Source organism: Apteryx mantelli, chromosome 7, assembly GCF_036417845.1.
Source record: "Apteryx mantelli isolate bAptMan1 chromosome 7, bAptMan1.hap1, whole genome shotgun sequence".
Lineage (NCBI taxonomy): Eukaryota > Metazoa > Chordata > Aves > Apterygiformes > Apterygidae > Apteryx > Apteryx mantelli.
Genome location: NC_089984.1, coordinates 36,994,769 through 37,022,280, shown reverse-complemented (window position 1 = coordinate 37,022,280; position 27,512 = coordinate 36,994,769). Strand labels below are relative to the sequence as shown.

Genomic DNA, 27,512 nt, shown 5'->3' with positions numbered 1-27,512 from the left:
TTGAGGAGCTGCATTGACAACTCCTTTTGTTATATTTGTATATTCTCCACACAGTTTCTCAAATGGCTTTGGAAGAAAAAACTTAAATACTTAAACTGACATGTACCTACATGGAATCTAAATGACAGTTTTTCCCTGTGAGTAATCAATCTGTGAAAACTGCATATCTTTCTAGTTTCGGATTGTCCCCTTGTATGCAATTTGTTTTGAGCATCATGTGAATCATCCACTGCTTATCTTTTGGCACTGCTGCCTTTTCTTTCTAGTATTTAACTGGAACACAGGCAGCTTCAGAAAGCGCTTAGATAGGAGTGAGTATCCCGGTGAGTATCATATGTTCTGTGTATGTCTGTGATGACATTTTTGTGCATCACAGATGCACGATGAGATGATATGCTCCTATGTGACTTGTTGAGGTTGATAATTTTCTGATTCCTCTCCCCTTAACACTGATCAAATTCTGTATAATCAATCTGGTACAGGTTATTCTTAAGGGACCAAATTATTACTTGCACAGCAAAAAACATTGCAATTTTGGTAATGATATGTAATTCAATGAAGCAGTCTGCAAAGCATGGTATGAACAATGATACATAACCATGCCACCTGGGTAGCACAGTGTTAATTATTTTCCTGAACAGAAGCCATAAGAAATAAGGTATGCAGAATTACGTCCTGCCCAACTGTAGTTCCTGGTTTTTATAAGTGGTTGAGCCATCTGCAGCTTTTATTGACTTCAGTGAGAGCCACGTTGCTCAGCACTTATTTAATCAGTGTATACACTCACAAGTACCATATAACAAAACTACGTTTATTAGTTGATGCATATACAGCATTGGTTCTTTTGGAGCTGTAAGAAGTGTGTGGTAAAACAAGCCAATATGGATGCATGATCAGGTTTGATATTTTAAGAATATCTTGAGATAATAGCGTTTTTTACTCTCTATATATGTGGGTGTATGTATGAGAGTGATACACAGATGACAGTATGATCACATTAAGTTATATAATACCTGTTTAGTTCTTCATCATATTTCTGTTTCAGTTTTTTAGAATTCATCCAGTGTTGAGGAATGACAGTGAATTAAATGAAAAATGGAGTTCAGAACGGAGAGTATGACTGAAGGGTCTTTGGGATTGAGTCCATCTTTGGGTTCTGTGCATGTGGCATCTAGCACAGTCTGCAATAAGGCTCTTGGACATTACTACCATGTGTTTCCTTTGGACACATGATAATTTTCAGTGTTCAACATATCTAAATGGTATAGTTTGCAGAAATATAAAAAGGTATAAGCAGTGGTTAGAACTGGGCTGTCATTTATGTATTTGAAAGTAATCTCCAAGTGAATAAGTATATCACCAGGAGATTTGCGAGCACCAAAACTACAATTTCATATCTACAGCTTAGCAGATTTGCCCCCAAAAAACATTCCTGCTATGAAATGCTGGAGAATTCTATGCAGATTCTGTTCTGAGAATAATGAATTTCCAACAGATGCTGAGATACTAGAAATGAGAAATGTTTTAAAGATAGAGGTAAAAACTGTATAATCTGTTCCTTTTGAAGAAACCCTTCATACTCCTATGTGCTAAATAAGCTTCTTCACTGAATAAGCTTCTTCACTGAAAAGCTATGACAGTGATAAATAGTTTTTGTACATCTTGTCTTTACAAAGATTTCTTGAGTAGTAATATAAAAGGCTGTTTTTAGGAAAGGGGGAGATAGCTACTTCAGCTAGGGAAACAGATTGCCAGTTGATTCTGTGCTAATGGTAATTTCTAAGTTATTGGTTCATGAACCAATAAGCAGAACTGGAGAGGTTAAAGTACTGAAAGCTGGAAAACTATACAGCTGGAATGAAGAAGGAGGTTGCAGTAACAACTATGCAGATGAAAACAAAAAATTAGGCATTGAATGTTTAATCATGCTCCAGTAAGTACATAAGAGGAAACTCTTTGAAGCATAAAACCATTATCCTAGAAGTTTTCATTAAGCAGGTAGATGTACTGTTTGTTCAGAGATTACCGAGCTGGCACCATCCTAGGCAGGTTATCTTGCATGCTTTGTCCTCTTTTGTTTTAAATGTGTTGTGGCTGTAGCATTACAGATACCGCTTCTCCTGATTGCAGTGTTGGGCTACGTGTTGGACTTGCGGCAGTACGCTGATCTCCGTGTCTGCCATAAGATCTATGTGTCTTGTTGTCAGATGCACTGTAAGCCGTTTTAAAATGCCTATATTCCTTCCAGATCTCTGTGCGTGGTGTTTACAGCTCACCAGTTCTCAGTGCTACCTTGTCAGGGCCTTACTTAGACCCTCTGAATAGTGCTCGAGAGATACATAGCTCTTTTCACTGACTGTCTTCAAAGTCTCGCAATACGTGAATATAGCCCTGACAGGTCACTATGATGTTCTTCAATTTTCTCATGAAATTTTGATTGATGATAATGGGTAACATGTATGTGGTAGCTCTGTTAAAATCAGACCTAGTTTGGACAGTTGCTATTCTTGTATTACCAGTTAATGCCAGTGTATCTGAACACCTTGTGTGGTAAATTGACTTGCTTGGGGCTGCAGCTTACTGGAGATCACCTAGGGTAAGAAGTGCTCTGTAGATGCAAAATACAGTATACTAAAGCACTGTTCTTGATTGAGCTTGAGAAGTATTCAATCCCAAGTATAGGTTTGAGAGGGAACTTAAAACGTAAGTCTGTCCCAAGCTACCGCAGTAATGGTACTTCTCCCCATAGTCAGAGTAATACCATCACAGCTACTGGATTTGGTGCTTGTATTAACACTAATGGGTACCTTAGTGGTCTAACAGAATAATGCTTTGATGTTTCAGAGTCAAATAAGCTTCTTATTCCTTCCTGTTGCTACTCTCCTGCAATTTATTAAGCCAGTTGATGTTAGTTCACTGGGAAGAAAACAAATTTTTTCTAGACCCATACTAAAATCAAATCTCATGTGCAGGGGAGCAGCTGATTATCTCACATAGGTGTTCTTAGGAACAGGTGTTCAGAGAATACAGTTTGCCATCCTGCTCAAAATGAATTTGCGGTGTTTTTACATTTTATTCATTATATTTAGACTCATTTCTTGATATGCTTTAATATCTCAACCATTAAAACCACAAATTCTAAACAACACATTAAAATGACCATAAAAATCACAAACTTCCTAAGGAATAAATAACCAAAGTGAAGCCTGTTCAGGCCCAAGCAGGATCATTTGATGTGGTGACCTTTACTAAGTTTTTTTCTCTCATGTGAAATGTATCTTTCTGTTTGTTTCCAAGAGAAAGAGATGACAAAGGAAGAAAATAATGTACTCTTTTATTTTTCTATAATTAATTTTTATTTATATATAAAGCTTTAATGAAATTTAAGGTGCTTTAGTCCTATGTTTTATGTTTTATATTTTAGATTGAGAATCTAATTTTATCTCAAGTGCACTTTTCTGTTCGGTTCCTCTCATTAGATTTTAAAAAGAGATGCTAAGCACCTCACAAAAGGGTCTTATTTCTGAAACTAGCAGTCACATGCATTCGAATATTCTCCTTCTGCATTATTCAGAACACCTACAGCTGAGTGTGTAACTTAGGCAACCTGGCTTGATATTGAATAATGTAGTCACTGCCTTGACATTCAGAAAGATGTCTGTACCCAGCAAATGCTATTTTTATATGTTGTCTTGTTGCTTGAAAGATCATGGAAAATCAGCCTGCACGCAGTATTTTTTCCTGAAAGTACACAATTTGAATATGTGCTTATGTTTTTGTTGATTGTTTCTTTTTTTCTCTCTGCCTTTGTTAATTACATAAATACAAATGTTAAAGCTTGGGATCAATTGCTGTTGAAGGGTATTTAATTTGATGCAAAAGTTTCTGGTATTTAATTCTCTCGTTAGGAAATCAAGTATTAGAGTTGTTTGGTTTCTTATTTCAGAGGCTGTTTAATGACAGCATAAATATTCAGCCTGACTCTAAATATGTAATTAAAGCAGACTATTGGCCAGATGTTCCCCTTTGTTGTATGGCGTGGAGCAGAGGGGAAGAACAGGAAGCAGCAGTACGAATGCATGTTGCCCTCTGGTTTTGGCAGATCATGTGTGATCCCTACGTTCCTGAGTCTCCATAAGAATGTAGTCTTACAGCTGATGAGAGTGGTGGAGTGAGACACTGCTCTTCCTGCTTAGCCTTTGCTGCATATTCCTTCCCTCTTTTCTCCTCACCAGTTCAGAAAATCCTTTTGTGCTGCTGCAGCTTTGGGGAGGTGGAGAGCCAGGGAGCTTAGCATTTTCCCTGGACAACAGGGTGGATGTTCGGAAGAGGTCTTCTTTTTAGTACTCTGGGATTGGTGTATCCCTTTCAGATGAGTCAAAGGAATATATGTGAAGCAGTTTACTGGAGTTTTAACTTTTCTGCCACACCTTATATGTTTCTCAGAGGGAACAAAAGCCACCTACAGGGAACAGAACTAACTGTGTGATGAGGACTCTTGTCAAAACCATGCTGAGGGGGGAAGGGGGAGGACGAATGGGAGGAGGTGCTGAGTAAGCATCCTGCAGTCTGTAGGGTTTTGCTTCAAGATTCTCTTGTCCTGGGAGGTTTTAAACGGATTCTCCCTTGTCCGAGTGACAGCTTTGATGGGAGACACTTTGGGTGGAATTTACAAAAATATTTGTGATGAGCATCACGGGGACATCCTGAGTGTAGAACCACTGTCCGTACCTGGCAGTTCGTGTGGAACAGAAGTTGTGCTTGAAATTAGTGCCTCTGTTTATTCCACATGAGCTGTTGACAATGCTTTCGAGATGTGAATGACTGCCAAGGCTGGAAAGTAAAGGAATGAGTTCACTCTGTGGGCTCCAAAGATAAATAAGAAGAATCCAATGCTATAAAAATAACCCACGAATTCGTGATTTTGGGAGGCATTTAGTAATTTCTGAATGCTTCGGTTAGCTGGGCCTACACATCTCTGACAACGGGAAGCCAAATAGCCAACGTGCCTTTTGCAAATAACATCATTGCTGTGTCTCCCACTGAATCCGTTTCCACAGCGCAAAGAGGAGGCAGGGCTTGTAGCAGGATGCCTCGCTTTCAGCCACTTGGCCTTGGGGAGGGTGTTCTTTTTATAGTTACCGCCATTGGGGTTTTCCTGCTTCAGTAACCACGAAATCCGTATCGACGGCCAGGCCGCCCCTCGGAGCCCTCTCCTGCCGCCGCGCCCGTCTCCGAGCTGCAGCTGAGGCGCGGTGCCTTGTGCGGCTGCGGCGGGGCGGGCGGGGAGGGGCTGCGCAGCCACGCAGCCCCGCAGCCTGCGCGGGAAGCCTGTCAGCGCCGGGTCGGACGCGGAGGCTTCCCTTTGGCTCCCTGCACCGTCCGCAGGAAGGCGCGGCGGGGTGGGGACGGGGAAGGAGCGGAGCCTCCCCCGGGGACGGGCAGCGCGGCTCCGCCGTCGGCCCATGCCTCGGCGTGCGCAGTGAGCGCGGCGCGGCGGGCGGAGAGCCGCAGAGCGGCGGCGGGCGGCCCGGCCATGTCGGAGACGGAGAGCAGCGCTGCAGGTAAGGGGAGCGGCGGAGCTCCGCGGGCGGGCGCAGCCCCGCTGCGGGTCGCGCCGGCCTCGGGCCGCCGCAGTGCGGGAGCGCTGCCCGCGGCCGCCCGCGCCGGCGCCGAGCCGCTGCCCCGGCGGCCAGCCGCTGCCCCGGCGCCCCTCCGGCGCGGCGGAGCGGCCGCGGGGCCCCTCCGGGCAGCGCGCTGCAGCCGCCGGGCTCGGCTCCCGCCTATCGGGGGAAATCATCTGGAGCCGCAGGCGGCGGGGCGGGAGGCGGACGCGGCACACAATGTCCCGCCGGCTGCGTCCGCGCCGTGCGGTGCGGGGCAGGACGGCGAGCACCTCCCTCTTCCTCGCCGGTGGAGGCCGCGGGGGCGCAGCGAGGGGCCGCGGGCAGGCGCGCCTGCGGAGCGACGCTGGGGAGGGGAGGGGAGGGGGCAGCTCGCTGCGGACCTGCGGCGACCGGCGCCGCGAATGAGCCTGCTGCGGCGCTGCCGCTGCTCATCACGTGCCGTCCCCGGGGGAGCCAATGCAGCAGACCGGGAGGGGATCCAGGTGAAAAAACAATGCGGCGGCATCTCCCGGCGCCGCCGCTCGGGCCGGGGCCGGGGCCGGGGGCCGGGCGCCCTGCCCGGCCGCTGCGCTGCGCTCTGCGGCGGCTGCGGCGCGGCTGCCCGCGCTGCCGGCTCGCCGGGCGGCGCAGCATCCCTGCCTGCGGCGAGGCCTTTGCGGCTCCCTCCTCCCTGCAGGTCGGGGTCTCGCCTTGCCGGCAGCGGCCCGGGAGGGGAAGGCGGCGGCTTGGACTGAAAATCAGGTGCTGCTGTTTGAAATAAAGGAAAGCAGCATTTTTACCGAATGGTCAGATGCACCGAAAAAGCCCTGACAGTCCTGGGATTGGTGAGACAGCGCTGTCCCGGATGACAGCCTTGTGTTAGGGTCCCGGTGCTGCCTTGGGGACCAGAGAGCTCCCAGCAAGGCATAGAGGTGGGATAAAACTGAAGCGGTTCTGTTAAACCACATGCACTTCGTCCACGGGTCTCTGACTTTGCAAATTTGAGATATGAGCAGAGACAATCTGAATCTTGCTTTGCCTGAAAGAAAGAGTCTGTGGTTTTGGTCCGTTTGTGATTGCACTGTGCCTGATAAAAATAACTGCAGCCTTTGCACTTTGCAGGGCAGGGGTGTTCTCTGCCTGTGTTGGAAGGGAACTGGGAACATTAGGGGGAGGGGAGGGGGGTTCATAGGATACAAATGGTTTGGGTGAATAACCTAAGGGAAATGCACGCTCAGCCTGATTTCATCTCCCCTTCCCATTTTCCTAACTGTATGCTGCAAAGATTTGAGAAAACTGTAATATTGGTCCTAAGATGCTGGGGGTAATATAGAGAGAAATTTAAGAAGCTGAGCTTATGCAGATCATAATGGAATTTGGGAAATGTTTTGAATAAAATAGCTTATTCTCAGTACATATGAAAGAGAGGAGTCATAGAGCATCTATTTTAAAAGTCACGGATGAGGATATTTAGCAACAGTAGAATCTTTAAGATAATCTACTTTACATGAGGGCAAAAGAACTCCAGTAAATATTCTCTAAGTGCTTCCTAAATAAAGACTCTAAAGTCTGTTTTGTTTGAAGTTACCTGTAACAACTTTATAGCATACAGCTGATAAAGGGAAGAACGGAATGACAGACTCATTTATATGTTAGATGACAGCATGCCATATTACATGTTTTGCACAAATTTGCACGGTTAGGGCAATTTATTGTTGAATTTAAGTAACTTATGACTAGGAAAACCTGTGCAGAAGGGATTTTGTTAGAAGAAGGAATACCATGTATTAGAGCAATGATGTGTTGTACCAGCAGTCTTGATATTCTTTCCACTCTCCAGAATGCTGAAGCTGTCAAAGAAAAAAAAAAGGGGAGGGATAAAATGTGATTTAGTGAGTGTTAGTGTACTGACAGTGCTGAAGCTGCAGTAATTTACTACAGGGTAGCATAATGCATAAAAGAAATGTCCACATGTAAAATACCAGCGTTGTATGTAGTATCTGCTGATCATTTTTATAGCTTCAGTTAGCACAGCATTGCAGTATCTGCAATTTGGCTAGTATGAGCCTGGATGAAACTGTTCATACAGAGGAGCTGTTATGTTTAAAACATTTAATTACACTAACTTTTGACACTTTTAAGGCATCAGCTCATAATTGGGTGACATGAATTCAGCTGACAAGTTTTCCTTTATGGTACACACACTATAAGCTTTTAGTCTGAATATTTAGTGTGTTCCCACTCCAATACCACTTATTTTTCAGTAGTGCTACAAAGTAGCACTAGCTACAAAGTTTCCCTAAAGCTGTAGTTAGCGCTACTGTATTCAGGCTCCAAGAGATCTGTTCTATTCAGAGACTGATTTAGCAGGTACATATATGGTGTAACAGCACTTTATAAAAGTCTAAAGGGTGTGACCAGGATCTCTCTCAAACTCAACTGTCAGCAGGAGCTGGAATAGGCTGCCGAGGCCTTGGATATCAGCTCAAGTCCAAGCAGCCTTCAGGAGGCATGATCTGTGCAGGGAGACCAGGATGCTACACGAGACCTGATCTGTGTGTGTACATGTCAAGATTTAACTTCTGTTTCCTTTTCTAACTTTTCCAACTTTTGGGGGGTATTTGTGAGTTGACTGGTGTCTTATCTTGTGTTTTTTTCCTACTGAGTGCTTTTTTTGTTCTTGTTGAGGTAATGTGACCTGTGACAGCCAGCTTCTCCTACTGTGGTGGGCATGCTGTTGAAATTTTTGAGTCCCTTCTGGAGGTCATCTCTGCTGTTGCATTTAAGTCCAGAATTTGTGCTTTTTTTTCAAAGCTACAATTCTGGCCAAATATCTAGGTTTTCTCCAGTTCCTTATTCTTGTAAGCTGTTCCCTGTGATTAGTTCCCTTTTTGTTGTCCCTTACTATGGTATTGCTTATTCTGTCTATAATTGCACCAGTCATCTACCCCTTTATTAAAACCCATCCTCAAAATGTACTTTTTATTTTAAACCAATAATAGCTTAAGGCTCCATCACCTCCCATTTCTGCATCTGCCTCTTGATGATGTGTCGGATGGGATTTCAGCAGTGTTTGACTTCAAAGAGTGCAGCGTTTGTGGTTTCAGAATGTTCTCTCTGTGGCTGTATTAGTCTGTAGGTATAGTAGAGGAGCAACAAAGCTTATATGGTTATTTACAAAAGCTACACTGGCTTTCAGTAAATAGTAATGGAAAACGTGAAGAGAATAAAAAAACAATGTGCTCAAATGATGCTGCCTCCAAGTAGGCAAATAAGAACAGTCATGACCTTAATCAAGTATGGGACATCATAACCTTTTGGGGAAGCTTGGATCTACTCCTTCTGTTTATTTTTTAAATGTAAATTAAACACTGACATTTGCCATATGTCTGCTAGTGAGTATCTTACAGCTCTTAGTCAAATCTTTGGACTATTTTGTCTGTTCATAAAGGATTTCAATTGTTTATGTGTTCAGCTTCTGCCGCTTGTCACTCTCCTGTTTGGCAGCCTTGCCAGGTGAAAGGAGGAAAAATCTGGAGGCACCAGCACATAGGCCTGTGCAGCTGTATTTCCCCAACAGTAAAAGAGACCTGAAGAAGACATGAAATCCATTGTGCTTAAGGAATGAACTTTGAAGCTCGTTGGCCCCGATTCTGAATGGCATGCTATCTTCACGGGCCTTTCACTGAAGAGTGTGCAGCTGTTGGTGATGTAAGGTCAAAGATGTTGGTGTGTGTGCTCAGGAACTGTTACTGTCATGTATGAACTTAAGTGATCTGATGTCTCTGTGACATACCTGTAGATCCCATCTTAACTGTAATAAATGCCCTGGCTTTTGGGTTGTTAAATTGAAACCACCCTTTCATTTCTCCCATTGCTTTTCCCTGTGCCAGCAGATCTGAGTTGTCTTTCTCAATGACCACACACCTTCTGGTCTTAAAAAGAGTGTTTCATAGTTCTCATTACTTAAAATATGTCAGCTATGGTCCATGGTGTTAAGAAACCTAAATGATATATACTTAAATAAATAAATGCAAGTTTTAAATTTTGCCCTAGTTACCCTTAAAGCAGTAACTTTGCAGCATGTTAAAATTAGGATGGCAGCAGTGAACTGTGTAACAAATAGGTATTATAACAGGAAATTCCTCCAAAGTCTGTCTCAGAGGGATTTGAAGAAAGTTTTCATGTAAGGGAAAAGAAAAATGCAGTCTGTTCTGATACAAAGCAAGTAAATAAATAAATGAAAGTACTCAGAATATGGATGAGAGTACTCAAGCTAAAAAGCCTTTGTTTCTGTCTCGCAGATGGCTCTGTTAAGGACTGCATAAGGATGTATCAAGGATATCTAAGAACTGCTTTATGAAACCGTTGGTGTGCTGCTGTGATCTGGTCATGTATGATAGCCATTTGGTACTCATTGGCCCAAATCAGCAGCTCCATTATGATTGCTTTGCACTGCTCTGGGCGCACAGGTCAGTGTGCATCTTAATTTGCAAGTACAGGAGACCTGGGTAGGGAAATTGTCTAGGATGCTGCAGCATCGGCTTCTGTGCATCCTATCCTTCAGGCTGCCTGTACAAGGAAGGTGGATATTTGGGGTGCATTGCTTAAAAACCTGCAATCCCTGGCTGCCTAATCATCTCCTTGAAGCCTAAAGCTTCTCTTAATAACTTTGGGCAAATTTGACATTACTATAAATTATATTAGGGTCTGAATTGATTTTCTACTGCTCCTTAAAGCAGGGTCAAAAGAAGGACTTATATCCATCACTCCCCCAAGTCCCATTAGACATGAATCACTGATGAAGATTTCACACTCTTTGGATGAGTGAAATGGGTGCTGTACAAGGTATAAGACAATGAAAAACTATAAGCAAGGTTCTTGGGAAATCACATCAAGCTTACAATTTGGCTGTAATTTCTTGTATCAAAGACTAGGGGTACTGTCTTTTTTTTTACTCAAGCTTTATTTAACCTTTGCATCCTCATATTTATTAGTTGCATGACATAGTTCCACTGTAGAAGAAATAGTCTGTGATATTCATTTATTATGTTGGTGTAAAAAAAAAACAAACAAAAAAAGCCAGCGAAGTTTCTCTTGTATGTGTGCTTTATTTTTAAGTTAAGAATGAGAAATGTGCAATACTGATCTTATTTGCACTTCTAACAGGTTCCATCTGGATGTTTCATGGCGCTCTCCTACTTATCGCACCACCGTCTCCTTCCCCTCTCCTCCCCGGGAGATAGGTATATCAAGGGGATTCCCTTGATATAGATTTAGATCATCAGGAAGGGTCAGCTGAAAGAAACTGGATGTGGGAACAACTTGTGATAAATAATGCGTTGCATGGGATGCATTACAGTTTCCAGAAATCATTCCCTTTAGTAAACCAACTTTCCGTGTCTCGGTCAGACACCACTTACTCCTCCTTCCTTTTAGTCTCTTTGGAATATGGGCTGAGGATTTGTCTCCAAACGCATCTCCCCTCCTGTCAATTTTTCATTCTCAGAGTATTTCTTTAAGTTGTTTCTTGACTGGTTCAAGGAAAGCTGGGGGTTTCAAATGCTTCGGTTTTTAGGAAGGAGATGGTTTGACTTTACAAAGGAGGCTGCCTCTTCCCTTCTCACAGGGCATAGCATATTTCTTCTACCAAAACCCCAGAATGCAACCAAACAGAGAGAGCCTTGGACCCACATCTGGCAGCACGTTTTGCCTGTGTGGTAGACTGCATGCCATTAACTTCCAACATGCAATATATAGTCAGTTTTTAGACATCCTATAATTCCAGCTGTGCAAAATGGAGAATCTGTAGTGGTAAAACTAAAAAGCAAATGCTGAGGTGAAGCTCCATTGCTTTCTCTTATATCTGTTGTTTCTTCCATCAGTAATTCCTCAATGCCTTGGTCAACACTCACAGACTGTGTCCTGGGCATACAGTTTCCTAGGAATTTTTACAGAAATTTCTAACAATTTTCATCATTTGGAGTCCAGACAGCAGTGTGTATGTCAGTGTAGTTTTACAGTAACACTTTTATGCGATCTGTGAAAGTTTACACACTCCTGTCTCTGAAGAACAACTCTGTCTCTATTGCATTAATCTACTCAACATGAAGTAGTTTTCCTGGGAAGGAAGCAGAGGTAAATTATTCTCCTTATGGGAGAAATAACTAGCATAGGGAATCATCTGGGAACATTGCTTTGATTTGTCCCATTCTGGGTACATCTTACATTCTCATTGTTTTTGAGGACTGAGTAGTCTTTCCCATCCCAAACCTACTGAGAAAGGGGCTTGGGCAGTGCGTGAGAGTCACCCATTCTGCACCGAGGGAAAGGCTTTCCAGGGGTGGTGCCTTGTGGAGCACCCTGTATTCACCTGTTCTGCATGGCCTTCTATCATGAGGCTCTGTGTATTCGCATCTGCACTTTTTTTCCATTCCCTGTGAAGTCTGAAGAGTGGATATTTGGGTGTATCCCCCCTTGTTAGAGCAATGGGGCTAGTTCTCTCTAGTAACAGAAAATAAGAACATAAAGATCACAGTTTTATTAGTATGTCCTTGCCATCTCCTAGTCATTTTGGGAGCAATGCATTCCTATGACAATTTGATCTTGTGCATTTTGTCTTAGTTTGAAGATTCTTGATGCTTTATCCATGCTTAAAGATCAAAATGACTGTGGTTACACTACACTGACTGGCAGCTAGCCCCATTTCCTTGTGCAGATCTAAGAAAAAATTTAACACCTCTTCCTTAAGTTTCCATGGCTACCTTAGTGGAGCACACACATTATAATCAAAACAGTAGGGAATACCATTTACAAAAGCTTTAAGTATTGTCCTAATGGAATAGTCGCATTCAAAAAATAACCTTTTGTAGTAGCTGTTGCTTACTCGGCTATGCTCCTGGTATGATTTCAGCCTTACCAACTCCTCTGCAGAATGTACCATCTGCTCACCTCTAGGAAAGTGTAACTCTCAGTTGACTAGTTAAAATCTGGTTGGTTAGTATTGGTCTCTGTGTGATGTATGTGCATAATCATCGCATTCGGATTTAGTCCTGATGGGTGCTTGTATTAAAAACTCTGGAAATGGATTTTGATCAATGACTGCTTGATTTTGTGATCTCTGCAAAGCCTAAAAGTCTACTGTCTCTCCTGTTTGCAGCCTCTCGCCTTGTAAGTTTTTTTTCCTTTAAGCCCGACAGCTGATCTATTTTCAGGATTGTGAAATAAAGAAAATAAAGAAATACAAGTTTGTTTTTGATATAGCTATGAAATGTCACTCAGAAGCTAAATCAGTAGTACTAGACTGTAGATTCACTGCTGGCTTTGCTAATGAATTGTCAAATTTGACACCACCTTTTGCAGTTTTGCAACCACTAATATTCTCTTATTTCCCATCCTTGAGCAAAAGCAGGATTAATAGCTTTGCAGAATATCAAGGGCTTTATAAATAGCATTTCTCATGCTGACCACTAGGTAGACTATTACTTTTCACAGTCTGGTTTTCCTTGTTAGCCTGTCTCCCTCTTTCTTTGATTTTTTGGGGTGAGGTTTGTTTTCTCTTTCTGTCAAGACTAAAAATGTGCAAATTATGTTTGGGATTCCTGAAGATTGTCAAAATGACCTTAGAGGACAAATGTTTTCAAACATTTTTCCCTATTCATCTTTTATGAAAAAATAGTCAATGTATTCATCCAGCTCGATGCGTTATAAGGTATTTCATGAATCTAAGAATGCTGGATAACTAAACAACTTTGTTCCTCTATAAGCAAACAGTACCTCTAGAAGTGTTCTTGTTTGTACATGTTAGATACATGGTCCAGAGATGCTGAACAGTATTTTTTGTTCAGTCTTTGAATAATATTGCTTTAGATGTCATGGGATCTAGGAAAATAAATCTAGAATTGCCTAATTTTCAGGATACAATGGCATGAGGTCTTGAGAGGGTTATTAGGTAGGTGTTCAGACAAAATAGAAATTTTTGTTAACTCTTAATATCTTGGGTTTTTTGCATTTTGCAGCTAGTAAATGGTATATTTCCCAAAGAAAGAGATTAACATCACAAATACTCTGTTTTATGAGTGTGGTCCTGGAAACTTGAGCATAATCTCACTATTGCTATTCCTGACAAGCTTGCAATGAACTAAGTGGGTGAGGTAGATGATGACAGATGTGATGATGAAATGGGGAGGCAGCAGGAAACTTTTTTTCTGAGTGGGTATCTTTTCACAGAACCCAGATCTGTCTGCCAGTATTTCTTTGTTTTCTGTTCATATGTCTTTTTCTTTGGAAATAGGGGAGAGATGAGAAGACACAGGGAAAGATATTGTTTGCACAGAGGCTAATTAGTGCAGAAATGTTTGAAGGAAGCAGGTTCATAGAGGAATTTGCTGAAGGAAGAGAAGGTTGGTTAGTGCGTATTAAAGGTGCTTGTTGCAGAATTATACGGAATATATAGGGTGAACCTGGAGAGTTGTCTTCCACCACCTTGAGCCACAGAAGTTGTCCTTAACCCACCTTTATCACAACATAAAACCTACTAAAGCAGCCTGCCTTCTCCATCTGATACGTAAAGTAAAATCAGTTTTGTCTCTTCTTGAGTAGTACGTGGGTGCAGAAGAGCTGGAACCTAGGAAGAGCAAGACTGCCACTGCAGAGTTCCCCAAGCTCAAAGCTCTGGGGTGTGAGCAGATTCCAAGCAAGTGGAAAAACATCAAGCCTGGGGGAGGAAGAGGGAGCTGGCTTATCTCAAAAGCCAGAAAGATTTCAGGGCATTCAGGGTGGAGCTGGATTTATGAGTTTACAGCATAGATGGGGAGGGAGTCTGATTTTTAAGGCAGCTTGAAGGTCAGATTTATCTATTGATATAGACCTGGCTGAGGACATAGAGACCCAGTTGTGAACTATGCATAGAAGCATGCTTATTCTGTTTTAGTTCAGCTTCCCAAGCTGAAGTCAGGACTAATCTAGGTAAAATAGTTTAGATTAAGATCTTTCAAAAAGAGAAAAGAGGTGAACTTAACCCGTGTGGCATAATCAGAAAGTTATTGCAAGTTGCTGTGTCTTTCTTTCATCTTAAATTAAGTTCACAGAAAATAGGTGATGTCTTTTAGTTGCCTTTTGCTGGTGAAGTGCAAGAAAATGAATATTATCCACAGAGTGATGTGATGAACCTGGAATTTTTTCTAGTATTCTTAACAGTAACATTAAAAGAATTAAATGATCTTCAAAAGCTTGATAGCATAGTGCAAAAGTAATTCCTGTAGTTGAATTATAAATATGATGTGGGGCAATGTAAAAGTGTAAATGAGGAAGGGCATAGCTTGTAATGAGAAATATGTCTTATTTTTAGAATTTTATCCAAAGAATTTTGAAAATTTTTTTGCTTTTTTGCTATTGTGCTTTAATTGGTATCAATGAGATGAATATCAGCTTTTTGTGTGATCGATTATTATGAAATGGTGTTGGGAAACTTGGATTTGGATCAGAGATTAGCTATGGCTGTATCTGTAGAAAGGAAGCGTATTGCAGTCTTCAAGAAACCAGCTGGATGCCTACTGGCATTTTAAAAAGAAGAACAGAACTCAGATTCTGTTGACGTTAATAGCAGTGGTATCATTGGTTTCAGGACAAACTGGAGGTTCTTACTTCTGATATAAAATATGGGATCTTTTTATTATGCATAGGAATATTTTTAAGTAGTTTTTTTTGTATTTGCTTTTCTCTGTCTCTTTTTTCTTCTTCTATAATTATTTTCAAGGGCCATCTTTGTATTTTCAGTAAAATGCTCAAGGTTGTCATGATCCATTTGGAAGCTGTGACATTTTGTGCTTAATGCAAAGCAAGGTCTCAGCAATAGAAAAAGCTGAATAAGGTTTTCTTCGTCAATGCAGCAGTTAGCAGCTAATAGCAGTATGGTAAATCCTTTTCTTGTTGTGCAAACATCATTAGCAAGCTTTGCTTGCAGCAAAGTGGTTTTTGATACTTAAAATGATATACAATATTTTGAATGAAAATATTTTGAATTGCATTCTTTAATGCATGAGGGCTACCCTTTACTCATATTTCTGCAGGCATGTCCTTTTTTCATCCAGAAATGTTGTCCAAATAGAAAATGAAGAATTTGACTGTTCATCTAAGATTTTGGTTTGATTTGCAACCTGGCTGAGACAGTAGTTACATATAGTATAGCAGTCACTTTCACCAGATGCTGAATGGCTGGAAATTCCAGAGAGCTGGCCATCAGATATGTGCAAATGATTTATGTGTGCATACATATGACCTACGAAAATGATTAGCATATGCATAGTAGGTTCCTATAACTTGAATTTATTGCACTCTTAAAGATCAGCTGCCTATGGTGCATTTTTAGTAGGTCTAATGCATCCTGACTTACTCTGTGCATCTGGTTCATCAGCCAACAAATAGCTAGGAGGCCCAGTGGATTTGGCACATGGAAGAGTGCATATGCTCTGCATAAACTGGAAAGAATTACAGCAGCTCTAATTCTGAGGCAGTGTAGTGTAGTGCAGGAATACTCAGCTGGGAGTTTGGGAGAGTCTAGAGAAGGGTATGGTATGTAGATCTCCCCAGTGGAACCCCAGGCTCAGTCAGAGGTTCAGATCTACACAGTGAATGGAATTCATTGAATCATGCATTATGGAGTGAAATAATTGGTTTAGGAATATACATTAGTATTTAAACATTATTGTGAATACACTTAAAATGCTAGAAGTATCACCTGGAATAGGGGATAGCATTGATCCTATTGTTAATTCAGAAAAACATAAGGAGAGTCTAAATAGCAAGTGTTGGGTTTGTGACTGCTCTAGCAGAGTCATGGTAGTAAGAATGACCTTAGGATATTTAGACTGGGATATAACATGCCCTCTACTGTTTAGGCATGTTCCCATGGAGAGATGATTTCATAGTGATGCTGCCTATTTTTTGGGTTGCAAAACAGCTGTAAGAGATCCAGACCATGATGAGTCCCATGGCTTTCACCCTCTAGTGGAAGTCAGGTCCCAGAAGGTTCAGCAAGTGCACTTCTCTCCCAGCCAAGCTTTCCCCTTTGTAGGCGTGACTTTAAAGTGTTGCAGAATGTGCTTGAAAAAGTCCACACTGGGGTTTCTGATGGGAAATTTGAGCTTTGGTACCTTAATTTCCCCCCCCCCCCTTTTTTAAATTGTTCCTTTTCTGCTTGGTAAAACGATGATGAGACCCTTTCAGCAGTTTCCCCTCCTTCTCCAACCTGACCGAATTGCTGTGCTTTATGCTGTTTAGCAGGACATCCTGCTTCCTGATTCATTGCTTTTATTTGTTGTGTTAAATTCTTACTCAGAGACAATGCACACTTGCAAAAACTTTAGCTTATCTGTTGCCTATATTATTTGGGTTACAGGGAATCTCCTATCAGCAGTTAAGCCACTGTTATGGCAGGCCACTTCGCTGCTGAAATGAACAGTTCCCCTTGATATGTGAGGCAAAAAGTCTCTTGCTGGTGCCTGACATAGCTGAATTTAATAAAATTAAATATTTAATAAAAGCAGATTTTGTGTAGTTACTTGAAGAATTTTGGTTTTAGTACCACCTTAGTGACTTGTGACAGTGAGGTTTAGCAGTCTTTCTTAAAGCAGCTTTAAGCCTGCTGTCTTAAAACTGACCGACTGGGACTATGGTGATCTATGTGTCTGATGCTTTGGGTGGATTACTAAAACTGGTTTATCCTGTGATGAATAGGAACTCATTACAGGGGTTCCCAAATATTCAGAACAGACTGATTGTCTGCCTAAGGAGATCAGCTGCTATTAACTGATCTTTCTAATTAAATAATGAGCTTGAACCTGCTCTCGAGATCTATTAGTAAATCAGTATTCAGCTGAACTGAATGCTGTGAAGTGTTCAGTGAAGTGTTCACACTACATCAGCTAAGTTATTTTAAATTTTGTAGGCTTTGTACTTTTTTGTGTCTTTATTTTGTGATGCTTAAAAATTAATTCTCTGTTGCATTTTATCTTAAGTAAGGTTGAAAATGTAGGATAATGCTGATTGTTTATGGGAAAAATAGGAAAGGCTAACCTGACTAGCTGTAGCCAGAAACCACAGAAAATAAGCTGTCTAATATGTGTTTATATGAAAAGGACTAATTTAAATTAAATCTGGTAAACCAGCAATTGCTGATTGATAACGAATATGATTCATTATTAATACAGTATCTGTTGGTCTCATAATTTTGCCAGTTCTCTGATTGTGAGGGGATTTACAAATCAGCTGGGACCTTTTGAGTGTTCAAAAAAATGCTGAAGAAGTGACCCTTCTCCATTTTCCCTTCCTCTGCTGGTCATCTGGAAAATGCACAAGGCATTCCTTGGCAATTGCTTAGGTTAGGGTTGTAGTCAGAAATTTTAATGACATAGTCAAATTCATTCTATATGCATTTAGTTAAACCAGTCAAGCCCCTGATATTTATCATATTTTAGGTTAACGTTTACCAGTGTTGATGTGCCTATACTATTGTACATAAGTAAATGAAAGAATTTCTGGAAGTTTGCATTGTATTTAGAAAAAGTTTATTTTTATTTTAAATGTTGGTGGAGATATTTGAAGACTTATTTTAATTTGGATTCTAAATCAGATTCCTTCATTTATTTTGGAGTGCACATTGTCAAGAATTAAATGTTTATTTATCCTGTGCTGTGTTGCTAGATGTCTCTTTATAGTGTGTACTTTGACACAGACTGAGATCCTTGGTAGACATGGGAAGCAAAGCTGGAACTGGGGCTGTGTGAGACTCTACTAATTGTGTTTTGTTGTTACAGAAATCTTAATAAGCCATCCTGTTTTTAAGGACTGTTCCAAATACCATGAGACTCTCCAGAATATTTTATTTTTACTTTTTTAAAAGAAAATTTATTCACAAATGCTAGGCATCATTTCATGCATGATTGCTAATCATGTTCCTTGCAACTCTTTACCCATTCTTTGGTTTGTAACAGATGCTTTATTTCAGATTAACCAATCACAGTACTTTGGAAATAAGATTTTCAAATATCCAACTCTTCCTGGAGTTTCCTGGCATTTGCTGCTATTCAGAACAGATTTGTAAAATTGTGACACACGCTTTTTTTCTCAAGCAAACACTAACTCAACAAAATATAAAAACTCCCCCCTACACCAATATATTTTAACACCTTTCAGTTTAGATACGGTAGATAGTATAATGTTATAAATTTCCTAATTTCATTTGCTTTTAAACAACTATTTCTCTACTTGCTAGAAGAACTTCTGGCATTAAATCCAGAGGTGATTGCAAGCCAGTTTCTTTAAATACCACCCATTTTGATAAATAACTTTTTGACTTCCCCATTTTCTAACCTGAACTCATTCATTTATTAGCTTTGCAAAATGTCTGGTAGCATTAAGGCCTCTTTTAACTGCCGGATTATAATGACTATGATTGTCCTTATTGTTGGACACAATTAGTTACTTGTATAATGAAATGTTACCAAATGCTTTTAAACTGGTGCAATGTAACAAAGCTGCTGGCTGTGTCAAAATGAGAGCAACTCTAGAGAATCACTGTAATAGTATATTTTGGTTAAAATACCAGTTTGCTACTTTAGAGGTTGTAGCATTGTCTTCCATGGTTTTCCTCTCTTGAGCCAACAAAACTATTGTCTGTTGTTATTTAGGACTCACTGTACAATTCTTTTGTTTAATTGTGTATTTGCAGGAGTGGGATATAACTTAGATGTAGTACGATTGTGAATACAGGGCAGAATGATCATGTTTTTGCAAGGTTTTTTGTTTGCTTGTTTGTTTTTTACTGGTCCAAAGATATCAGTAAGTCACCAAGAGCTTAATCTTCCAGTAGCGTTGAGCACTTGATGAGATCTAGGAAGAGTCAGCACTGCCACAAACCTAACCTTTATACTTAGGTCTCGAGGAGCATTTCAAAACTGAAACGAATGGACAAATTATTGTAAATGTTTTGGAAGAAAGTATCTAAATCTGTTTTCTCTTTTACGCAATATTTTCTGCAAGTAGCTAAGACAGCCCTCTGGTTTCTGCTGAGCATTTTTCTTTGTTAGCAAATATTTTTATACTTCTGGATACAGCCACCTAATCACATGTCAATTGAGTCAAATTGATTCTTGATATAACTCCACTGAAGTCTGTGCAGTTTCACTGGATGAATATCACAAGGGTTATTTAATCATTCTTCTCTTGGAGACAAAGAAAAATGTGTATACTGTCACACAGGATTTTCTTTGTTTTATATAGAGCTATAAATAACCTTTCAAGGTACACCTAGCAAAAGCTTGTAGCTGAAGACAGGCTGGAAAATCCCTGAAACATGCATGCTGAAACAGATAACAAAAAGAATTAGTAACAAAGAGAAACATTAAAAATACACAGACAGTGGTTTATGTCTATGTTTCTGTCCTCCAAAGTCAGCTTGCTAGGGATTGTTGGAGGAAATTTGCTGATTTCAAAAGATACTGAGTCAGTATGGAAATGTTCTGATCCATTCAGAAAGACGGCAGTGCAGGAGGAACCTGTTTTGCTACTAATTCTTTTTCTTTTTTGTGCTGAAATGTTCTTCTTCAATTCTAAGAAAAAAAACATGTTGATATTGCAAAATGAAGCTGTTTTGAAAAGAGGAAGAATTTGTACAGATGGATAAGGTGGCTGATAACAGCATCTAATTCAAACAAATCTTAATGACCTGGGCAGATTCTGCGCTTGTCACGTTTGCTCTGTAGCTTTTTGTACTTTGCTGCAGGAGGATTAACATTATGTATTCTTGGTGAACTTGTGTAGGAAATATGAATATTTGACTTTTATAAATGCTACTGAAGATCAGAATCAACATGTATGTTATAATTAGCACAGAAATAAATGTTGTTACAAGAGTACTATGAAGATGGGAGGGAAATTTTACTTGTGGGCAGATTAGTCCGTACAGAGGCCTACTGCAAAGTTTCTTGCGTCTTCCCTGGAAGCAACACATCCTGGACTACCAGGGACAACAGGATTCTTCAGTAAGTAGCTCTAAGGCTGCTTCTTGCATAGCAGGTCCTGTTTCATCTCAGAGCAATGCTCTGCCTTGTCAATCCCATGTCTAGGAATTACATGTACATATCATACAATAAAATGCATAAGCAAGTAGGTGATAAAAATATGTTGAAATGTGTCATTTAATATTTATTACAGTTCTTCATTTTTAGGGACTTTCTAAATAATTTCCTTGCTCTGCATGAAATTTGCTTGTATTCTGCAGAAGAAAATTCAGTAAACTCTCAAGGCCTAAATTTGGGGGCAGAGGGTGAGGAGCAGGGACGGGGCATGTGGCATCTTTTGTACATTTCAATTTGATAAATTGCTCCGGTCTTCATAAGAGAATATATTACATATAGAGCCTTCTGAGTCGTTAATAGTTAGTTATTTTAATGAATCATTTCCTTTTCTATCATCTACCCATTTTCATAGGGTAAATGTAAGAAGGAAAAAAACACAAATAGTGCGTTTCAGTATTTGTCACTTAGATGTTCCTCTAAATGAAATTTCAGTATTGTATGCAGAATAGAAATATTTCTTTGATAATTTGTTAATGATACTTTCTTCTCTCCCAGCTGGGTTCTGTCCTGCAGCAATGTTAACAGCTGCAATATGTTTCGGTGCAGAGTGTATTGAAGAGAAAAAACAGAGTATTAGGAAAGTTTAAGAATAAATGTTTTTGACAGAGTAATTGCAACTTATCCTTACTGAGTTGTCAAGTTGATATCAACTGTTCTTTTCCTCTTAAAATGAGCTCTTTGTTGATCTCGCAACTTCTGTTAGGTTTCTGCATTCATGCATTTAAATCTTAGGCTATTAATGTAAGTGTATAGTGTTCAAGCCACTTGTTTCTACTCTGGTTTCTGAATATATTTAGGAAGATTTCAAAAATTATATGTGGTAATGTAGAAGGCAAAAGAATGAAGAGCAGCCATCAAGCTCAAAGAAATATTTTAAAAACAAAACTGCAGTTGAACTGCACGTTCTAAGGGCAAAAAATACAATTTACAAGGAGGCTGCAGAATTTGCCTTCTTTTTTAGCAGATGTCTTACAATAGGAAAATTCTATAGTAGCATGCAAAGCAACTGTCCTATCCTACTTGTTCTCCGTACTGACAATGAAGAACTTTTGTCTCCTTTTAGATGCAGTTTCCACATCTGCTTACTCATCACCAGCCAAAAGTTTGGGAGACCCTGGAATAACGCCACTGTCTCCATCACATATTGTGGTAAGAAATGCACTTTTATTATACACTATGTGTTGACATTACTTTCTCCTGCCTGTTCCATGGGAGGTAGTTTATTTTGAAGATTGTCATTTCTGTACATCCTGATCCCTTTTATGCTATCCATAGCTTTAAGTGACATTTTGGTCCCACTCCAGTTGGTGACAGAGCTCCTATTCGTTTCAGCAGGGGCCTGGCAGCAGCATACTGGGGAGTGGCACTATTCCTTGTTTATTCAGGTCATGCTTTATACCACATCATTACGATTTGGCCATTATGAGTGGGCCATAACCCCTTCACCTCTTCTAGTTAACATTCCCACGCTGCCATGGACTGTGCTTTTCCAGGATTGCAGGATTCTAGATAAAAGGAGAGGCAGGGAGAAGAACTCAAATTTAGTATAAGCAGCTGAACAACCTTCCATATCTTAGCCTAGACAAGAGAAAAGAATGCACAGAGTGTTTCTGAAATAAATTTTGTATACATTCTCATCAACAAATAATGACATATGTGCTAGAAAGGTTATTGCCCTGTGCTGGGTTGTTTTGTCTCCACTACTTCTGAACTACTGTTCAAAAGTGAGTAGTATCTCAGGTTCAAGGTCATATGACTCCTATAACCACAAAATAAATCTCAAAATAGTACATTGACGGATATAAACATATTCTTCAGTTCTTCAATTAAAAAACAAAAATGCAGTGTTTAGCCATAAGTTTTAATGATACAGGATGACAACTATTCCAGGAAATGAGTATGAAAGAAACTGATTCAATTGGATATGTATAAAAGGCACCAGCAAATATATTGATTGAATTGTGTATTAAATTTCCATTTACATTAGAATACGGAGCTTACTGGCATTAATTTTGGTCACAAGTGCATTTTAGGGAACTCCTTATTTTCATGGAAGAGAGATGCATGTCTCATAGGACTGAAACACCGCAGGATAAGACGGGTTACAATTATATTTCTAATCAGTGACTCAGTGTCTATTCTGCTTCTGCCATTTAACAGAAGGACTCTGATGCAGATGTTGCTGTGGAACAGTTATTTCTTGTTGTTGTGGCTATTGATTTTGGCACAACATCCAGTGGCTATGCCTACAGCTTCACCAAGGAACCGGAATGTATTCATGTAATGAGGTAAGGGCTGCAATGCAGCATTTAGTTTTGGATGGTGACAGCATATATTGCCTGCAATAGCTACAGATATTTTTTGCAAGAGCTTGAAATCTCTAGATTTATCTAGTGTTACCACAGCATACACCTTTTCTTTGTCATGATTACAGTTCTCTATTGCATCTTGTTGTATTCTCTTTTTCTTTACTAATCAACATGAGCATGTCCCTTTTATGTTATTTTGCTGAGTTTATAAGATGACTTGAATAAAAGGAGGCATCGGTGAGTATTTAGAATCATTCAGGGTGCAGCGATAATTACTAAGTCAGTATGTCCTTACCCATGAGATTATAAGAAAAACTACACATTTATAAGAGCAGTCACGGCATTTACCAGGATGGTGGAGAAGAGGTTATTCAGCATTTAAGAAAATGTTTGAATTTCTAGGTCATACAGGATTTGGCAGACTCATATTACCACATTAACAACGCCCTTGTTGTGTAGGACTTGTGGTAATATCACAGGTGCATAAGTCAATGCAGCGCAGTGTTCCCCATTAGCCTGAAGTGAGAGTGGGTAAGGTGCCTGAAACAGCCCATATCCTGGAATCATGCTTGTATGCAGTTGCATGTATAACACTTTTTAGTCGTTTGTATCCAGAAATTGGTACTTCATTTGGCTGATTTAAGCTTTTTAGCATTAAATTTGACCCAAATCCCTGATAATGATGCTGCAAAATAAGCAATCAAAAGCATGAATGTGAAAATCAAAGTTTGATGTGAAATCTGTTCTGTATTGTGTGCATGTAAGGGACAGAATTTAGATGCTATTGTTATGTTATTTTGTTTTATTTATTGATTAAATCATCACAGTCTGATTTTTCCCTTTACAGATCTGATGCATATGAATCCATTGCAATCACAAATGCAAAAGCTATTTTGGTGGTTACCTAAAAGGGAAGCACCACAAACTGTTTTAATATTGTTTTTCAAATTTTTTTTTTTTTAATTGTGTAACAAGACCAAGATATAGAAAATTTCAGGCATAAACAGGGATGTCTGAAAAACTTAGCTATAGAAGTTTCTCTGAACAAAGCTGCTGTTATAGCAATAGGTAATTTACTGTTTGTTGCTTGTAATGCTGAGAATTAAAGGGCCAAAAAACTAATCTGATGTAGTCTGGTGTGATATACTGTAATTTTTATGAGTAAAGATGCTAGCTGAATGCATCTGTTTAAATCTCAGCAGACAGATTGTGCAGTCAGCCTGAATGGTCAGTTTGTATAACGTTGCAAAGTATTTCAGGGAGACCTGATACAACTGGGTGATATGAAATAAAATCTAAAGGGTGGTAAATTTTGAAAGGGTGATAGGCCATATGGCTGCAAAGATGTATTTGGAACATTTTCAGTATGGACAAGTAGTGCTTCAAGGCCTTTTTGTGTCCCATCAATCTCTTGTTCTGCTAGCAGCCCAGGAAGCTGCATGATGCCAGAAGTCAAAGGACAGGTAACGTGTAACTATCTCAGCTAGGTTACTTATCAGTGTCTCCTAATCTCTTTCGGCAGCAGATGATTAAATCAAAGTTCTTAAAATAAGCAAAGCTGGATGAAGTAAGGGAAGCTGTCTCTGAAACTATACCTGAGCAATCCTAAATCATATCTTCAATGTCATTCCTGCAGTCTCTGTGGAGATTTTACTTAGGGATGTCCCTTAAACCATTTGTATGCAAAATTTTACATTAGACCTGATTTTGCCATTGGATTCACACTCTACTGCAGTTAATTACAAGCTTGGCTCTCCTTCCAGGGTACCTGGCTTGCTGATGCAGATCTCAGGGTTGAGACATTGAAATCTGGGTACTATGTAGCCAACAGAGAGTATATCCCAAATCTTAAATGACATTTTATTTCTTGTGGCTCAAAATACCATAATTTATGTTAATCTCACAATCATGATTTCCTACGTCTGTAGACATTATGGGATCCTGACGTAAAAGGAAATCAAATAAAGTAATTCATTTATTTTTCAACAACAACAAAAAAGAATCCAACAGATATTTCAAACAATGGAAAATATTTTAATAACAAGAATGTCTAAATAAAATATTGACTGTACTTCTGGCTGTGAAGTTGTACTGAAAAAGTTCATAAAATATGTTGCTGGCAGGGAGTATGTCCAGAGTGCTCATTGTCTTGTTAATGGCAGGATTTTGGGGAAGATATAGCTGAAACTAAATTATGAAATAATATGTACAGATGAAATCATAAAATTCAAAGGAAAGAATTGTAAATGTATCAGAATAAGTCATGCAGTAGTTCAGAAGGCATTAAGAAGTTCACACTCTGTATATAATCAGGGTTACACATAGGATGATTTACAAATATTTCAGCAGAGTAAATGTCACTTCCCACCCTTACTCGAGAATGTTTACATTAAAATAAAGCATACCAATGATACATGGTCCTCTTTGCTTCTTAACACTTTTTCCACTTTCCCTCCCTAGTGTTGATCCTTTCCAGACATTTGGATTTCTGACTGCCTTTTAACAAAGCTGCTTTTCTGTAAAATATCTCAAAGAAGGGTAAGATGGTTTCAGTTAGAAGGTCCTACTTTGGTAAAAGAGTTAATGTACAGGGCTTTAGTGCGAAGTTAGACTGTAGAGTCTCAGCAAAGTTGTGATTCTAGATGTATAATTAATAGACAAACAAAATCATGGTTTTGACAGTGCGTTTATTTGGTGCAAGGACCAATACTTAAAAAGACGAGTTTGTAGGCATTGACCGAGCAAAGTGTTTTGGGCATATGCTTAACTTTAAATGTATGAATAGTTTCACTGATTTCAGTAGACTAAAGCATATATTTGAATTGGGCATGTGTTTCTAGATGACTGATGAATATCTTTACCTTGATCACATAGCATTAATTACTGTTTTATCAATTTTAAGTAACACTTCATGCCTGTAAACTCCTATTATTTCCCTACTGCTTCTGTAAAGATAGTTGTGTTACCTTACCTCAGGTTCTTGTTGCAGGGTAGAAGTATACGTTAAAATGAGTGTTATTCTCTGCATATCTTGAGTCTATGGATACGTTTTTTATGAACAATCTGGCCATGACTTCAGTGAGCACTTCAGTAAGCAGTGCAGTGCCAGAGCCATAATGAAACACGGTTCCATGCTATAGAACTAGTTAATAACTTCCATTGAAGTGAATACATGATGTTTTACACAGTTTTGAAAAACTCCTATAGATTTACATGCACTTATGTATAGCTGTAATTGCTTTGGCTGCTGATTAAACAGCAGCACACTGAATTTAAGTATTTCACAAATGGATACAAAATACACAGAAGAAAATGCATGATTATGAAACAAATTGCAGCCTATCTTTGGAAGGAAGGAGAATGTCATCTTGTTTCAGCATAACTTCTTTACTTCCGACTTCTCATTTTTTTTTCTTTCCTTCTCTTCCCTATTGGATTGTGATTCTTGGCAGACTCTTGCTCACGTCTCGCACATACACACTCAGAGGCATTCAACTACATTTTGATGACCCCACTGCTTCATTTCCTTGACTGTTATGCTCCTGCTCTGGATCAAATTCTCATCACTCTCCAAGGATCACTGTTTGTTCTGTCTTTTAGCCAGACTCATGTTTAAGGAAGGACATTTCTCTGATCTTAGTACAACCTTGTGATCCTTTTCACACTACTTTTGCTTTAGCTCTTTTTTCAGTTTTACTATATGGTCAGATCTTCTGTGGCTGTGAACTGTTCTATACTGCTCTGATAAGCTACTCTACTTTAATCAGCCTAGGAACTGGTCTCAAATATTTAAAATTTAGGCAAAAATTTACCCTGAGTTCTGCTTGAGTAGACTTTTAGCTGTGACCCTGCTTTCAGGAAATATCCTTCACATGCATTTAGAGTATTGCTGCCTCGCATTGGGTCATGCTCTTAATACACATTTCCATTTTTTTCTGAAGAGCATTACTACCATCATTTTACCTGTATCAGAGCCATGAAAGAAAAGTGATGTGACCCCAAGTGTTGAAATCCTGGCCTTACTTATACTATTGAAAGAAGCCTCTATTAAGTGGATTGAAGCTAGGAGTCCACCTAAGAGCGTAGCAGAGTCAGGAGTTAGGATACACGTGCTATTGACTGCAGCTGCTTCTGTCTAGAAAAGATGCCACATAGGAATGTATTTAAAGCTCTGAGTGCAAATAGTACAGTCAGACTTCCTTTTCTGTTGTTTTTATTGCTCTTTCTGTGCTTGAACAGAAATACAGGCTGAGAACTTTTGAACTAGCTGAACAATTTCAGTGTCTAGTTTCCATTAGAAACTCATCAGGAACTGAGCATCTAATTCCTTAGACAGTTTTGAAAATTTCAACCGTAGTACTGAGCATTGATTTCTCATCATTTGAACTGCACCTTAAGTATACTTATTCCAGAAAGAGAAAATGTGTCTATCCTTAAAGAAAAATAAAGAGGTATTGTTA

At 39.7% G+C, this 27,512-nt stretch overlaps 1 protein-coding gene across 1 annotated transcript in view; it reads left to right on the top strand.

The window, feature by feature from the left end:
- Positions 1-5,506: 5,506 nt before the first annotated feature.
- HSPA12A (heat shock protein family A (Hsp70) member 12A) overlaps positions 5,507-27,512 on the top strand; it is a 56,430-nt gene continuing 34,424 nt past the window's right edge. Inside the window, exons 1-3 of the mRNA XM_067299562.1 lie at positions 5,507-5,564; positions 21,807-21,892; positions 22,904-23,031. Coding sequence (XP_067155663.1) covers positions 5,537-5,564; positions 21,807-21,892; positions 22,904-23,031 — 242 coding nt within the window. The 5' untranslated portion in view covers positions 5,507-5,536. The remainder of the gene's footprint in view (positions 5,565-21,806; positions 21,893-22,903; positions 23,032-27,512) is intronic.